We start from the raw sequence: 17,583 nt of genomic DNA on the forward strand, positions 1-17,583 counted from the left end.
ACTCTTCCCAACTCTGAAATCAACCTTCTTTTACGCACAAAAATGTTACCGTAAACACGCTTATTCCATTCCTGAAATACTTACTGAAAATGCTCCAAATTCTTATTAATTGCCTGCTTATTGTTCTAATTACCACTCACTAGTTGTTGAAAATTTGCATGAAGCATCCAACTAGCAAGACAACGAAATGGCTTGACACCCCTACTCACCTTCAGTCTAAGCGTGATGAAAATCGACCGATGATCTGATTTCAATCCATGAAGGTTCCTAACAGAATAATCAGGTGCAAAAGAATCCCAATCTAAATTACAATTGTCCTATCCAGTCTTTGAGAAAAGTTCTCTCGACTCCATGTAAATTGCGTTCCACTAGCTCCTAAATCTCGCAATCCATTTCTAAATAAAAGCTCACCGGAACCATCTGTATCCAATTCTTGAAATAAGTACACCACCCACCCTTTAGCTATCAATAATCGAATTAAAATCCCCAGCCAAGATCCAAGGGCCAACTATTGATTTCGCCAAAGAATCCAACAACTTTCAAAGCTTCCTTCTTGTTGTTAAATGAGGGCTAGCGTAAACAGTTGAACAAATAAAACTATCAGGACCTTGCTTACTACGAATCCTCGAATGAATCATATAACAATGAATTTCCAAAATATCTACCAGAATATTCTCATTCCAACATAACCAAATTCCACTAGCAAACCGATTAGCCTCAACCTTAAGAGAATTAGGATACCCAAGTTTTGCAATAATACCATCGACCCTAGCTCTACTAACCCGCGTTTCAAACAAACAAATCAAATCCGAAAAAAAATCCTTCTTATACTCATTCATAACATTATGGAAACGGGGATGTCCGGCTCCTTGGCAATTCCAAAAGAATATTTTTGTCCATAAAAAAATAAATAAATACATAAGATAACCCCAGAAACGACCAACAATTTAGCAACTAACCTTATCTCCACCGTCACTCTCACCATCCATAATTTTTTCCACAAATGGGACGTCATCTTCCATAGGAGCGCCATTAGGACCTTGTTCAAGACCATGAACCAAACCCTTCATTGTTGCTTCTAAGTTCACTGTGTCGTTCGAAAACCATTCACAACAATATCCGGTGGCTTATCATGTTGTCCATTCCCAATATCTCAAATTTTTGGTATGTTAATTTGAGCAGCCCTACTTGATTCCCCAAAATTAAACACCCTATTCTCCTTCCCTTTATCCACCTTAGAAATTTTCCTCTCCACAACATGCACAACCTTATGCTTGTCATTGTCCAATTTAGAAGTAACACAGACGGGGTTGGACAGATAACTCATGGTCCACACCCATTTTTGCTCCCATCTTTGAATCATCATCAAAAGCTATTTGGTCATCAATTGTCATAAAGTTCAATTTTCCATTAGTAGGCTTCAAGGCCTTAGAACCTTTCTTCGGCCCAGTCCCAACCATGGGTCCCTTTCCTTTAGCCCGCTAGCCTAATTTAAGGTTCTTAGAAAACCCATTTGATTTTTTAAACCCAAAATTCTCCACCATTCTAATCGCCTTCTCCTGGTTCTTTATCTCCCCAAACTGTTCAACATTCTTTCTCCCATTACCCTCACCGAAAATCACACCCTCATTCCCTCCAAATGCACTTACATCATCTTTCCCATTAATCACACCATGAATCTTATCCTCATCTCTTCCAAATGGCTCCTCTTTCACTTGTCGTTGAATCCCAAATTTCTCTTGAATATATTTGGCCATCACATATTCTTCGTCCGACGATTAAACTTTGATCCCTATACCCAGATTCGCACCATGTCCATAGCGCTCACACTTGAAGCATACATCCGGTAAGGACTCATACTCAACCCGTTGCAGCTGTCCATTAATCCTCACCTCCGACACCAACGACTTTCTCAAGTCAACACAAACCGCAAGCTGTGCAAAACATCCTCGACAAGCATAGTCCGTATGGATATCAAGTTTCATAACTGATACAACGGTTTGACCAATCTCCTTAAGAAGACAACTCGAATAGAAACTCTCAAGCAAACCTGGTAGTCTGATCCACATAACCTGAAAGGTGATTTCATTCTGGGTAGTTGAAAAATCCGACGACCACGGTCGAATGGACAGATAATTACCGAATATTACCCATAGCGCCCCCAACCAGCACTTTATTATAGTCTTCCTCCTCGTGGAAACGAACCAAGAAAAAATCATTCTCCGAGTACATCAACTGGATCGGGCCCCTTGGGTTCCACATATGAGAAACCGTATTCAACAATGCATTAAAACCAGTATTCTTCCCTAACAATTTGACTATTATTGTTTTAGCCATCCTATGCTCAATATACTTTTGAACATGATAAAAAAACGTTATTGACGGAACTCGTTCAACGACTTCCGTGACAACGTTCCGATGATGCTCCTATAAGCGTAGACTTATGCGAAACCTTGGGTAAATCAAAACCTTGAATCTTTTGCCCATTCCTATCCGCCTTTGGATCTTCCGATTTCGGTGGCAGATCCGATCTGGTACGAACCTTCTTAGATGCCCGACCGACACCACTATTCAACCTGAAATAATTAACACCCATCGTGAACTCAACCATAGGCAATGTTTTTATCATAAATTTTTTTGGTTAACCTTATTTAATTGAACTCTATTTTTAAAAACTTACTTTAAAATATAATAAATTTTATATATCAACGTAGAAATATACAATTTTGAAAATAGAAATGGACCTCTGATTCATCTAATTCAATTTACAATAAAGATTTGGTATGTCATCTAAAGCAATGAATGCATCTACGCTTCAATTCACATTACTGGATTCTCATATGTTAGAAGTTTTTTTTTTTTTTAATTAAATCTAAGATGTCTCTATATCCAAAATTTAGGTTCGGTTTTGATTCAACTAATTGGATTTCTATTTTTTTTCATCTACCAAACTCAAGAAATATCAAATTTGTGATATAGTAGAATAAATTTAGGGTTAATAATCTCACATTTAATGTAAGATTCTAATATAACATTTATTATATTACTTGTAGGTAATCTAACACTCCCAACAATGCTAAGACTTTGAAATATAGTGAGTAATTTCAATATTACTTAACCATAGATTTTAGGAAAAAGTTTAATTTAGGACAAAGTTATCCTTGTTTTTATAATATTGGTCATTTTCACCCTTTAGTTTAAATCAGAGTAACAGATTAAGATCCTAGCCCTATCTAAAATAATTTCAACTTCTTTACTAATAAATATAAAATGTTAAATTTCATCCATCAAATATATTAACTAAATAAATCATTGTGAATAATGTAAAATATTATTATACTAATATTCCGTAGAGTGAAGTCTCATAGTAATATTAAAACTCCAAAATAAAATTATTAAGCTCCCCATTACAATTATTACAATTATTACTCTCTGTTTTTCTTTGTTACTAAAGAAGAAAAAAAATAGAATACTAAAAAAACAAATAAAATTGCTATAACTTTATAAACATAGATCTCAATGATAAGGCATTAAAACTGAAAATTGTGTCGGATAAAACTGAGAATCGAAAAGGAAATATATATATATATATATATATATATATATATATCATCACTTCCAAATCCTTGTTGGGAGGCTCGAAATTGAAAGAATCAAGGACAAAAGGGTCTTCCAGAGCGAGCCCTGTGACTGGGAATGGTGAAATGCCTTAGTAATCCTTGTTGCTCCCTCAAATACCCTTCACAAAGAAAAGCCATTGAGAACTTATCTTCAACAACTCTGTTCACATCATGCACAAACACATCAGTCTCCCCTTCTTCTCTATTCCTAGCCATCAGCCCTGCAGTGTAGATGGCATTCATTCTCCCAGGGGCTTCATCATGGAACCCAGTTGGGGCATCAACCATTATCAGATCCCATTCTATGTCATATATCTCGTTTGGGAACCCTTTGAGAGCTAAGTCACATTTGGAGAATCTAGGATCACCCACCACTTTGCACTCCTCCTTCATTCCCGTCTTTAGCAGATCATCTGCTTGGTGGACTTTGGTTACATACTCAACATGGTACGATTCCAAACTGGGAAGTTTTTGCTTGATCTGTTCGATCCATGCCTTGTCTTCTTCTAGGAAAACGGTACGACCACCATGGTTAAGACCTGCCCACATCAGACTGTCATGTCCTAACCCGAATACCAAGAAGTTGCAAGGGGCTTTCTTCTCTAAAACTCTAGCGGAAACAGAGATTTCCTTGAGGGTTTGTTGTGGGGTGATGTTGGTGGTGGCATAGTGGATGAGGGCATTGGCTAGAGAAGGTGGAGTTTTGGTGCATGTTGGGGTCAAGGGAAGGGATGGGCAATCTAGTGGGGTTGGTTCACTGTCGTCGACAGGGTGTGTGGAGTTGGAGAGATGGGATTGTGAAATGGGGGATTTGGAAAAGGAAGAGGTGGTGGTAATGAGAAGGAAGACGAAGAGAACAACAGAAGCACAGATGAGGATGAGCTTGGTGTTGAAAGGGGAATGAGGTTTGGAGTAGGACCTCATTGTTGTTTGTTGCCTTCAATTTCCTTTCCAGGCCTTACCTAAATGCAAATTTTGTTTTTCTTTGCAAGGGAAAGGGAAAGGGAAAGGAGACGCACAACACAAGGAAAAGGTAATGTGAGTTTGGAGTTATTATATATGGGTGTATGTATGATGATGATGTTTTCATCTTATATTTTAGCATATATGAATGAGATTGAAGAGGTGAGTCGACACATCTACAACCTTCTTTATCTATTTTGACACTAAAATTTAATTCCAATTTTAGATTGTTTAAAAATTTAACATTTAGCAAAATTTATATAAATCTTTAACTGAAATTATATATAAACTAGTTTTTATTTGTATTAATTATAAAATGTTAAAGTTATCTGTAAAATTGTTTAAAAAATGTGTACACTTTCACAAAATTATAAAAAATATATTCTAAATATTGTGTAAAACCATGTATATTGTACGAAATTAAATATATTTTTTAATACTGTAAAAATAATGTGTATTGTACACTATAAATATTTTAAAATGTGGGGTGTACCTTGCATTTATCAGATATATTGTAAACACTTTAGACGATAATTGACAAGCAACTGAAGGAGGGTCAAAACAAGCTTGATATCAGGACGACGTGACGAGGAGAGTTGAGACGTCACGACGATTCCTGATGTTATGCAGCCATGTTTTATACAGCTCAACAATACTTCTTTTCTTCCAATTGAACTTTGATTACTTCAAGGTTATTTTAGTCGTTTTAGCCCTTAGCATGAGTCTATTTAAAAGATATTTGTAAACTTGATTTAGATATGCGAATCAGCAATAGCTTTTCTTTTGAGGGTGACAAGATGTAGTCACAGATAAGTTTTGGTGAGAATTTTCGTGGTAATTATGGAGAGAATTTTGTTTCCGAGTTATGGAAAAATAGTAGATTAAACCATAAATCGCCACGTGTCATCATTTAATTGGTCTATTAATTTATTTTAATGGACAACGTGGTAAATGATAAAAACTGTTAATCGAAAGACTTAATTGATTATTTTAATTAACGATAATAATTTAATTAGGTATTTTTAAAATATTTCTTAATGATTTTTTTTGACATATAAGCAATATTTAAAAGAATAAAACTAATTTTGAGAGGCGAAACCCTAAAGCACTCCTAATGTTGTCCCCATTGATATAGTTACCAAAACGGATATAAACAAACCAAAACTTGATATCAATTTAAAAATGATGTACCACACAATATTGATAGTCTGCCAACCAGAGTATTTTGAAAATAAAAAATAAAAATGTAATTGATTTTATTTATTAATATCAACTCTAAAATTTTAATTAATACTAATAAGGTGATTGCTTAGTTTTGATTTAAGGATTAAGTGAAATTAATTATTCACTAAATTTTTATAATAAAATAGTAGTAGTATTATAGGGTTTTTATCTTTTAAAATACATATTAAAAAATTAAGCATTCTTTAAAAACTTTATAAATCCATTATTAAAATTAAAAAAAACAAACTGATTACAACAAGAGATATGAGTTTAATTAAGAAAATTGAGTTCTTAATCTCCCTTATTAGTGCAACTATAAGATTTGATACATTTATTATAAACGCAAAACTGACAAAAAAGTATAAATAGGATAGAAATAGATGAATTGATTTGGAGTTGGAGTAGAAGGAAAGGAGGGTGGTTATGATGGAGATGGGAAATCTACTAAGCTTGCTGTTGGTGTTGGGTGCATGGTTGGTAGGCTTGCTAACGTGGTGGGTTCAATAATTCAATTCATTTTACTATTTTATAAGGAAGTTGTGAAGTTGTTGTAGGGGTTGATGTTACAATCATGTGTAATTTTTTATACATAATTATTTGGCGAATTAGTTGTATACTTCTTTTAGTTTCCCAAAGGAAAATTATGTTGTTAGTTGTTCATTGATATTTAAATAAATAAAGGTAGTAATCAATTATTGATAATTTTTTCTCAAAAATAAAAATAATTTTAATAATTTTAACTTGGTATCAATAAAAATGATAATTTTTTCTCAAAATAAAAAGAAAAAAATTAGTTGATAGTTTTTAAATTAGTATAATAGTAATTTTAACTTTTGACATTTATATATCGTGTCAATTTAGTCTTTTTCTAAAAAATTAACTCTCAACATTTACATAATATGTAATTTGAGCTTTCCTAGTTTTGCTTTTCTCTATGATATTGAGAGTTAATTTTAAACGAATGAGAATAGATGAAAATTATCTTAGATTTTTGTATTTCTATTTTTGGTATATTTTCGATCAAATTTAGTTGATAAAATTATTATATTTTAGCTTTTTAGATGGAAGGATCATAAAGAAAAGCAAAAGTGCAAAACAAAAAAAGATCAAATTACACAATGTGTAAACATTGAGAGTTAAATTTTTAATAATAACGCTAAATTAACACAATGTACAAATATTTAGTGTTTATGCCAATTTTAAAAGCTACCACATTTCTTTCCATTAACAATTTAACGGTTGATGATAAAAAAGAAGAAAATAAAATCGAATAGTTGGATAATCATTAGCCATTAGTCGATAGTCATGGGATCCTTGTCACAATGTAACTGGATAAGAAAGGCTACTTGATAGGTGACATTATGGCAAGGTGCCATGACATGCGTTGGGATGTAATAGATGTGATAAGAGGAGTCATCATTAGATATTTTGCAAGATACAAGTTATCACTTAAGTAGAAAGACCTTCAAATTAAAGGTGATCATGAGCTAGATTTGGATTGGGCCTATATATTATATTAATATACTTTAAGTTTTCTCAAACATGGTATGACTTGAAATATGGGTTTAATTTTGTTTAAGTTAGCCTATATTCGTAAGTTATTAATTAAGCTTATTTTAAGTTCGCTTATATTTTTTAAAAAATACATTTATTTTAATTTAATATTGAATTTTTATACAACTCTTATTAAAAATTAAATCTAGATAACATATAACTTATATTTTTATTCATCAACTTCATAATAACTAAAAATCTACTAAAGCTTATCAAGATTCGTTTGTCGTCCTGACACTTTTTTTAGGGTTCTTTCAAATTTTTGAGTCTTCGTTGTTTCTTTTGGTTTTTTTAATGCCGTTTCTTTTACAGTTTTTTCACTGGTGTCTTTTCGTAGTATTTTTGGTGGACTTGTGACCAAATAATATGGAAAGGGGTATGGAAAATTTGAGAATTGATGATGGGGAAGAAGATGGATGGAATATTAATGGAGATGAAGAATTTCAAAAATCGGCTTATGAACTGTGTCTTGTGGGTTGTTGTTTGACTGCTAGTGAGGTTTATTTTCCGGCTTTGAAGAATACAATGGCAAATCTTTGACATCCTTTGAGAGGGGTAAAAATCTTAGATCTGAGGGAAAAATTCTACCTATTCAAATTTTTCCACGAGATGGATATTGAGCAAGGGGAAAATGGAACCCCATGGACTTTTAACAACCATTTGTTGATCATTCATTAGTTGAAGGAAGATGAGGATTCAATGCATATTCCTTCAGTGTTTACGAATTTCTGGGTTCAAGTGCACAACTAACTGCCAGGTTTTTTTGGGAATTGGTGGCTAGGCAATTTAGAAATTTTATTAGCAAATTTATTGAATATGATATGAAGCAAGGGACAGGTGTGATGAAGAATTTCTTTAGGATACGGTACAATTAGACATTCGAAATCCCCTGAAGAGGAAGAAGAAGCTAATTATTTTCTCGATAAGGTACACGTACGTTAATTTTAAATATGTGAAATTAACATTATTTTGCTTCATTTTTGGTGTATTAGGCCATGTTGATAGTTTTTGTACCGTCCGACTTAATCATGGACGCTGGGATGAGATCTTTCCTTGTGGGCATTGCCAATATGAGTTTTCATCGGAAGTAGTGTTTGGCTTCAGGAGGACGACGAGGGTGGATTTTACAATGCTACAATGAAAAAGAGGAATTTGAAGAGCAATCTCAGGATAGACAAGATTAGAGATAATTGCCAAAAGATTAATCCTATTTTAGGATTTAATTTTGAAGGCTTATCTCCTCAAAAAGATTTTGATTAGGACGAATAATCTAGTGGGTGGGGCTCAACCTCTATAGAACATGATTATGAAAAAAAACCACTACAAATAAGGGAAGGAAAGAAAAGGTGTGACACCCCTAACTTGACCCTGGTCGGAAAGTGGTTTCGGGACCACAAAATCGAGTCACAAAAGTATATAAATTTTCTTTTCTATGTTTATTATATGTAAAGTTTCATGTGTGAAAGTATCGTGTTTTAATTTTGTCATTTGAATGTGGAATTATTAAAAAGGACTTATGTGAGAAACTTGAAAATGTGATAGGTTGATTTGTAGTGGCCAAATATTGTATGGTTTAAAGTATGAGGACTTGCATGTCAAATATCCCTCCCTCAAGTTAGTGGACGTCAAGGCTAGTGGATGATTGCCATTTTATGCCTTTTATATTAATAAATTAAATGTTAAGTGAATAAATAATATGAAGTATGGACTTATATTAAAAGAAATGGGTGATAAAAACAAAGTTGGTTCATCTTTCTCTTCTCCATTGCCGTACCTAAAGAGAAAAAGGAGAAATTGAAGTTAAGGCATTTGGTCACCTTTAAGGGATTAAGGTATGTTAATGCTCTTTCATTGAAAATCTTTGTATATTTGGAGTGGTCATCAAGTATAGAAGCTAGCTCATGGCAAATGTTTTTGTAAATTTATGAAGATGACATTCGGTCATGGATGTTTGTATTTTTTGATGTTGTTTTTGATGCTTTAGTGTATTGAAGGTTGATTATAGATGAGTTGAGCTTGGTAAAATTGAATAGTTGTGGCTTAATTGCTTAATGACAATCGGCTATGTTGAAGTGCTAAATGAGTGCTAAATTGAGCTTATGATGGTAATTAGAATTTGGGAAATTTATGCATTTTGTGGTCCAAGTGTGATAAGAACCATACGGTTATGGCATGTAAGCATGAAGATTTGTGGAAGTTTTAGAATTGGCCTAAGTGTTTTTGTCATTAACATATATATATATATATATTGCCGAATGTATGCTTGAAGGATTGGTTAAGTACATTGTTGTTAAATGCTTGTTGATTTGTATAATTGTTGCCTAGCTACTAAATGAACTTAGGATATTATGGATAAGTTCAAGAGTGGCAAAATTGAAATGAAGTTTGCTTGTGCGAATGTGCATATAAGTAAGTGGAGTTATGTTATAATAGAACTAAGTGTGGCTAGTAAAGCCTATTTAGTTTTCTTGCTATGTTTGACCATAAATATGATACATATTGAAATCTATTGTTTTAGATATAGATTAAATGATATGTGATTGCCAAATGTGATTGTTAAGTGAATAATATTAGTTAAGTACTTAAGCAAATCTATTGTTTTACTTAAGCTTAAGAGCAAAGAGGATCAAAGTCGGATAGGGAAAAGAGGAAGTAAACGAATAGCCGTGGATATCTAGTCGTAAACCACTTTCGAGGTAAGTTTTAAGTGATTAAACGTTGAGTAAATTCAATCATAATAGAACATAATGAGTTGATTTAATAAGATATGATGTGGCCATGATATGTTTTAAACTCAAATGGTAAGTTCATAAGTGTTTGGACTTGAAATTTAAGAGCAAATTGTAATAATTTGCTTAGGACAGCAGCAGTAACGTGATTTTAGAAAATCACCATAAATTGTTGGTGTGGAATTATAGGCTGAATAAAATATGTAATCAAAGCTTAATTAGTCTAGTTCCTTATAAAAGAGGCCGTGTGAGCAAATAAATTTCCTATAAAGAGATATTTAAAGTTGTGTGAGACGGTGTCAGAATGACTCTGAAATCCCCTGTTCTGTTTTTAGAAAATCGTTATAATTTGCACAAAAATGGTTATAAGGTAAAATTTATATGCTTAGACTCCTTAATGAGTCTAGTTTCAAATGAAATTGAATATAACACATTTTGAATTCTGTACAATGAGAAATCTGATTCGTAGTGAGGAGTGGTCAGATTAGTCGAACAGTGAAACAGGGGAAAAATTTAAGAAAAATCTGGTATTGATTGGCCACACCTAAAATTCTGAAAATTTTATGGATGAAAGATACATGAGTCTAAATTCGGGGAAAATTAACGGCAATTGATTTTGAGTTTTGTAGCTCCAGTTATAAACAACTTAGTGACTGTTGCTCAGGAAAACTGCTTGTAGTGAATATGTGATTTTGTTGTAAACTTTGATGAAACTATTTGAGTTGCTTATAAGCTATTGCTGAAATTGATGTACAAGAAAAATATGAAATATGTATGAGATATATATATGTGATAAGGCCGAATGGCCGATGTGATGAATGTGAAAGTGTATTTATGTGATAAGGCCTAATGGCCGATGTGATGAATGTGAAAGTGTATATATGTGACAAGGCCTAATGGCCGATGTGATGAATGTGAAAGTGTATATATGTGATAAGGCCGAATGACCAATGTGATGAATGTGAAAGTGCATATATGAGATAAGGCCTAATGGCCGATGTGATGAATGTGAAAGTGTATATATGTGATAAGGCCTAATGGCCGATGTGATGAATGTGAAAGTGTATATAAGTGACAATGCCTAATGGCCGATGTGATGAATGTGAAAGTGTATATATGTGATAAGGCCTAATGGCCGATGTGATGAATGTGAAAGTGCATATATGTGATAAGGCTGAATGGCCAATGTGATGAATGTGAAAGTGTATATATGTGATAAGGCCGAGTGGCCAATGTGATGGATGTGAAAGTGTATAAATGTGATAAGTCCCGAAGGGCATTTGTGTCAGTACTATATCCGGGTTAAAACCCCGCAGGCTTTATGCGAGAATATTATCCTGATTAATGTCCGTAAGCTCCGTGCTCGTACTATATCCGAGCTCTAAAGACCCGATGACTACGTGTGGAGATTATGTCGAGTAAGACCCGATGACCACGGTGGAGATTTTGTCCGGTAAGCCCGAACTAAAGGTTTCGCTGAAGATTCGAGTAAAGCGTAAGATTATACGACTTCACAGTAACAATTGGTAATAAATACATTCAATGCATTAAGTTGGTCAGGTATGTATTTTGAGATTATATTTAAGCTTGATTTGGACTAAATCACAAGGTCGTTATATGATGCATATGTGAGTGAAGTAATAAGACTATTCTATGATTATTGTGCATTTGGTCGATGTGGAAAGTTAGGTGAAAATATGTAATGTACCTATGTTTACAAGAGATCACTATCAAGTGAGAATTTATCTGCCTATTATATATGATGAGATGTGCATATTCTGTAAAGGGATGGTATGCCCGAAGGAAGAGTGAAATAAAAATACGAAAAACTATGTTATAATTTGGTTGTTATCTGTTGACACTGCTTAAAACTTACTAAGCATTGTAATGCTTACTCCGTTTACTTTGTTTCCTCTATTTTATAGATCTCATTTGGAACCTACAGGCTCGGGGATCGTCAGCAACTAGTCACACTATCACTATCCACTATTTGGTACTGCTATGTTTTGGATTATCTTATGGCATGTATAGAATAGACTAGTAGTGGGAGGATATTTTGGTTAATGTATATAAGCCATGCGAAAATGGCTTTAAGTATACTTTGATCATAGCATTATAATCATTTTGTATGTCGTCCGTCGAGAGGTATGGAAATGTTGGTAACGGTTAGTCATGGGAATGGTTATTCATGATCACTTTTGGTATATGTATGACAAACTCTAGTTGATCCATGGAGGATCATGAGATAGGTAAAGTTTACCTTAAAAAAATTGATGCTGGCAGCAGCAGTGATGTGAATGTGAAAAATCTCTAAAAATAGTAGGAATGGAATTAAATAGCGAATAAATTATGTAAACGAACCTTGACGAGTCTATTTTCATAGGAAAGTAACGAAACGATCATATGGACAGCATGTTAAGAGATATTTAAGTCTTCGTGAGACAGGGCCAGAACGGTTTTTGGAGTCCCTGTTCCGACTTTGGAAATTCATTATAAATTAACCAGAGACATTTAGAAGTCATGCCATATATGTATAGATTAATTTTTGAGTCTAGTTTCTATAGAAACAAATGGTATCAGTATTGAAGCCCTGTACAGGGAGATATCCGAATCGTAATGCATGAAGGTCAGTGTAGTAGCACCTGTAACAGGGGAGACTTTAACTAATAAACTGTACTAATTGGCCTGACCAAAAATCCTAGAAAAAATCTGTAGATGGGCATATGAGTCTAGTTTCAGGAAAAAATTTACAAAACTGATTTTCGAGTTTTGGAACTCAAGATATGATTTTTAAAGTGACAGTGACGCAGTTAGCCAACTGCCTGGAAATATTTAAAATGGACTGTGAAAGCAAGTGATTTAAGTCTGCAAACCCCTCGTGTCCGACTCCGGCAACGGTCTCGGGTACGGGGTGTTACAAAAGGCCTAGATCTGAACACATAAACTCTAAATTTTGAGTTCTTAGAATCGACCGAGTAATCATGATGAAGGTGAAGACGTGCAAGTTTTACAGATACAGGTGGCTGTGTAACATCTCGTTTTTAGTGATGTCAAAAATAGTGGTTTCGGGACCAAAATTTTGACGAATAAATTATTATTATTTTATTTATTTAATGTTGAAAGGATTATATTAAGGTTGTATAAAAGATTTGTTAAAAAAATTTAAGGTTTACATAGTTAATTAAGTGAAAAGGACTAAATTGTAAAAGGTAAAAAGTTGAGTTCTATTAGTTAAAGGGGTCAAATTGTTATGAAACCTTACACCAAAGGACTTTAATGGTAAATATACTAATTAATGAATTAGTGGATGTTTATGGATAGGTTTTAATGAAATTTTAATAGTTTTAAAAAGTTAATATGGTAATTTGGTAAATAAAAGGAAAAAAAAAGAGTAAGTAATTAAAACATAAAAAAAGATGATATCTTCTTCATTTAATCTCAAACCCTAAAAATAGTCATTGGAGAAGAGGTATTGTTCAGTCAAGCTTATTTTCTTGCATGTAAGTTATTCCAAGTCTCGTTTTTAATGATTTTTATGTTTTTGAGTTCGTTTTAGCTTAATCTAGCTAGCTCGGGGGTTAATTTGAAAAAATATTAAAGGTTGAGGGACTTGACATGGATTTTTTAAATTATTTTTTATGTTAGTTGATAGATTATGAATCTTTGTTGAAAAATAAACAAGTTTTGTTAAGTGATTTTTGGTGAAATTACATTTAGGGATTAAATTGTTAAAAGTATAAATTTATGGGTTAAATTGTGAAATTTTGATAATTATAAGTTGTTTCAAGGTCCCTTGTAACAATGGTTAACATGGATTTAGGTTAAAATGAGTTATATTCAAGTTATGAGCTTAAGGACTAAACTGTGAAAAGGTAAAATGTTAGGGGCAAATTTGTAATTTTTCATAAATATGAATTATGGACTGAATTGAATTCTAGAAGTACTTAATTTAATGAAACTATTTATTTAGATCAAGATAAAATACGTTCAGACTTAAATCGAGGAAAAGCTAAAGCTTAGGACTAGATTAACTATACTACGACGCCCTAGTTGTCAACGTAAGTTTGTATGAACTGTAATCGCTTTAATGTTACCTAAGTAGAATGTTTACTATGTTGTTTTAATACAAATGAAAATATATATACATATATATATATATATATATATATATATATATGTATTCATGCTATGATGAATTAGCGAATATTGAATCCCAGTTGAACCTTAAGAATTCTTAGGATACAAATGATATGTCATTAGGGATTTCATGTTTTGGGTGCTAGTCTTGAATGTCCTATCGATGGTTGAGGTACTGCATTTGTTGCGGGTTCTCTACAGCTCATGTGAGCAGCATTATGTAGCTTACATTCCGACTCACAGCTCGTGTGAGCAGGCCCATTTCACAGCTCGTGTGAGTATTCATGTAAAGGAAAGGTTACGATTATATGTAAAGGCACACTATGTGTGAGGTTTCCTGAGTATCTGGTGTAATTTTAGATGGTTCAACGGGTAAGAAAAGGGAACATAATGGTAAGTATGTAAATGGATTGAATCATGACTTCATGAAATGATTTATGAACTAAATGATGATAGTACATATGGAAATTTACATATCTTATGGTTAATTTCATTTATATCATGGATAAGTATACTAACATATGAGTTGGTGATGTTTTTTAGGCTTTTACTGAGCTTATGGCATTGGTGATGAATTATGTTTAATCGTTAAATTGTATAAATAGCATGGTAAGTTATGTTTTACTTTATACAAGCTTACTAAGCACTCATTTCTTACATAGTTTCTTTTCTTTATTTTATAGATGATAGGAAGCCCGATCGATTGGAAGCTCGTTGGAGACCTATAACACTATCCAGCAGTCAATTCGGTAGTTTTTGAGTATTTTGGCCAAGGTTTATAATGGCATGTATAGGGTGATTTGCAGTGGTATTTTGGTGAATGTGTTAATGGTGTTTTTGGTATGTATAAGTTTTGAAAGCTATGTTGGTTTGGTACACTTTGATGCCTTGCCAAGTTATGTAATTTTGGTTACTTTAATGTGTTTGTTTATAAGGTTCTTTTGGTATGTTTTGATGGCTTGCATATAGCCATAAATTGTAGTTAGTTGAGCTTGGTTATTATGTTTGGATTATGGCAATAATTGCTTGTTTAGGTAATTGATGTTTTGATGCATTTATGGTGCCTTTGAACGACATATTGGTTAGGTAATTTAGGATGTCGAAATGACATGTTTATGTATGTTTGGATGGTGTTTAAGTCCCTTGAAAATGTGCACAAATGGATTGGTTAGTTATGCATGAATTAGTTATGAAATAACTTGATTTTAGGTATAATTTTGGGTTCACACGGCCCAAGACATGGGCTGTCACACGACCGTGTGAGACACACGGTCTGGAGACACGGTTGTGTGTCATTTGTGAGTTTCTTAGTGTTCAAGTCAGTGAGTTACATGACCTAGCACACGGCCTGGCACATGGGTGTGAAGGGCATCTCAGCGAGTTGCACGGCTGTGTAGGGCATCTCAGTGAGTTACACGGGTGAGGATACGGGCTGGGACACAGTCGTGTGTCCCTTGTTCGAAAGTTACGCAGCTTGGGTGATGTCACACGGCCTGGGCTGTGTGGCGGTGTGACCCTTGTTTCTAATTTTTGCAACTTTTTCCTAAACTTTCTATTTTGTTTCAAATTAGTCTCGAATTGTCTCAAAGCTATTTTTTGGGCCTCGAAGGCTCGATTTAAGGATAGAATGCATGTGATCGAATGAATTATGATATGTTTAATTTATTTAAATATTATGATGTTAAATGTTTTTTATTGTACGGTAATGTTTCGTAACCCTAATCTGGCAAGAGAGAGGGCTTACGGGTGTTAAAGACTGCCTATAAGCAAGCCCGCTGGTTGCCCTAAAAATGATTAGCTGGAACATTCGCGGTTGGGGGAATCTGTGAAATGTTCATCAACTTTAGCATACGCTGAAAATGTATAATCCCCAACCTGTCTTTTTTATGGAGATAAAACTTTGTGCTAGTAGGATGGAAAAGGTCAAAATGAGGTGCAGTTATTATTGTGGAATTGATATGGCGACGGATGAACAATGGGAGATTTAAGTTTAGGATGGAAAAATGGATGTTCGGTTACCCTTCAGAGTTTCTCAAGATACCATATTGATGTTGAGGTCCAAGAGAATTAGGGGATCCAAATTTGGAGATGGACGGGATTCTGTGGAGCCCCATATAGTAGAGATAGAGAAAGATCGTAGAATCTATTGAAAAACTTACAGAGATCTAACAATTGACCTTAGCTTGTTTGTGGTGATTTTAATAAAAATCTATTTTCATATGAGAAGAGTGGGGGTATTCCGAGGGAGGAAGGTTGAATGGAAGAGTTTAGAAAAATGTTGGAAGAATGCTGCTTGGAGGATATCGGTTTTTCAAGTCCTTAGTTTACATGGGAATGAGGAAATCTATCGGAGACAAATATTAGGAAACGAATTGATCGAGGTGTTGTGATGGAAGAATGGGTGTAACTATTTCTCAATTTCTTGTTGAAACATTTATCTCATTCTTTCTTTGATCATTGTCCCCTTCTAAGTCAAATTGATTAAGGAGAGTTTAGGGGGACGAAGAAACAGTTCAAATTTGAATGTGGTGGAGCATGAATGTAACGCCTCAAAATTTTTATTTTTGATTCTGCTGAAATGTGACACAATTGTGTATCTACTTCAGTGGTTAAGTGTTCTGTGTATGTGTGAGTGGTCCCAAGTTAAAGCCCTATCTCTGGAAAATTTTGGCATTTTTCTAACTTAAGCATTATACTTGCTCAGTGGGCTTATATTAAATTATTTGCAAAACTATACCAAAATGGGCCTGCTGGTCTGGTGGTTAAGTTGAGTGTTGGTTTGCTGAAGGTCTTGTGTTTGAATCCCTGTGCGAGCGTGGGAGTTTATTTTTATTCATTTGACCGAGAGAGTTTCGGTCAAACATAAATTCTGTGGAAGTTATTAGGAGTGGGGTAGTGGAGAGAATTAAGGGATTTTGGAATATCTGATTAGTTTTGTTTTCCTCTCCCTCCCAAAAAAGAAATTAACGTCTTTGTTCCTCTATGCTTCTTTTCCCTTCTTTTCTTTTTTTTCCCTTTCAACATTCAATCCTTTCTTTTTTCCGTGGTAATTTCGTGGTGCCTCGTTTCGTGGTTGACGTGTGTTTCGGTAAGTGAGGTTTCGGTTTGGTTGAGGTATATTTGAACAATGGAATTTATTCTTAATGAAGTTTGGCGAGAGAATAGTAATTCAGTAAGATTGTTATGTGCAGGAATTAATGGGGAACCATCCCTTAGAGCTCCAACGGTTTATTATGTGTTAGCACTGGTAGTCATTGGCGGTAAATGAATTTCGTATCGTTTCCCTTATATTGAATTTGTTAGTAAATCCACTAAATCATTGATGGGTACTCTGTTTTAGGCTTTTGGAAGGCTCG

General features: G+C 33.9%; 1 protein-coding gene across 1 annotated transcript; it reads right to left on the reverse strand.

Moving 5' to 3' along the window:
* Positions 1-3,368: 3,368 nt before the first annotated feature.
* LOC108464128 (glucuronoxylan 4-O-methyltransferase 3) lies at positions 3,369-4,716 on the reverse strand. The gene has a single exon (XM_017764238.2). The coding sequence runs from the start codon at positions 4,542-4,544 to the stop codon at positions 3,654-3,656; it is 891 nt and encodes a 296-aa protein (XP_017619727.1). The 5' UTR covers positions 4,545-4,716; the 3' UTR covers positions 3,369-3,653.
* Positions 4,717-17,583: the final 12,867 nt, after the last annotated feature.

Source organism: Gossypium arboreum, chromosome 13 (assembly GCF_025698485.1).
Source record: "Gossypium arboreum isolate Shixiya-1 chromosome 13, ASM2569848v2, whole genome shotgun sequence".
NCBI classification, from domain to species: Eukaryota; Viridiplantae; Streptophyta; class Magnoliopsida; order Malvales; family Malvaceae; genus Gossypium; species Gossypium arboreum.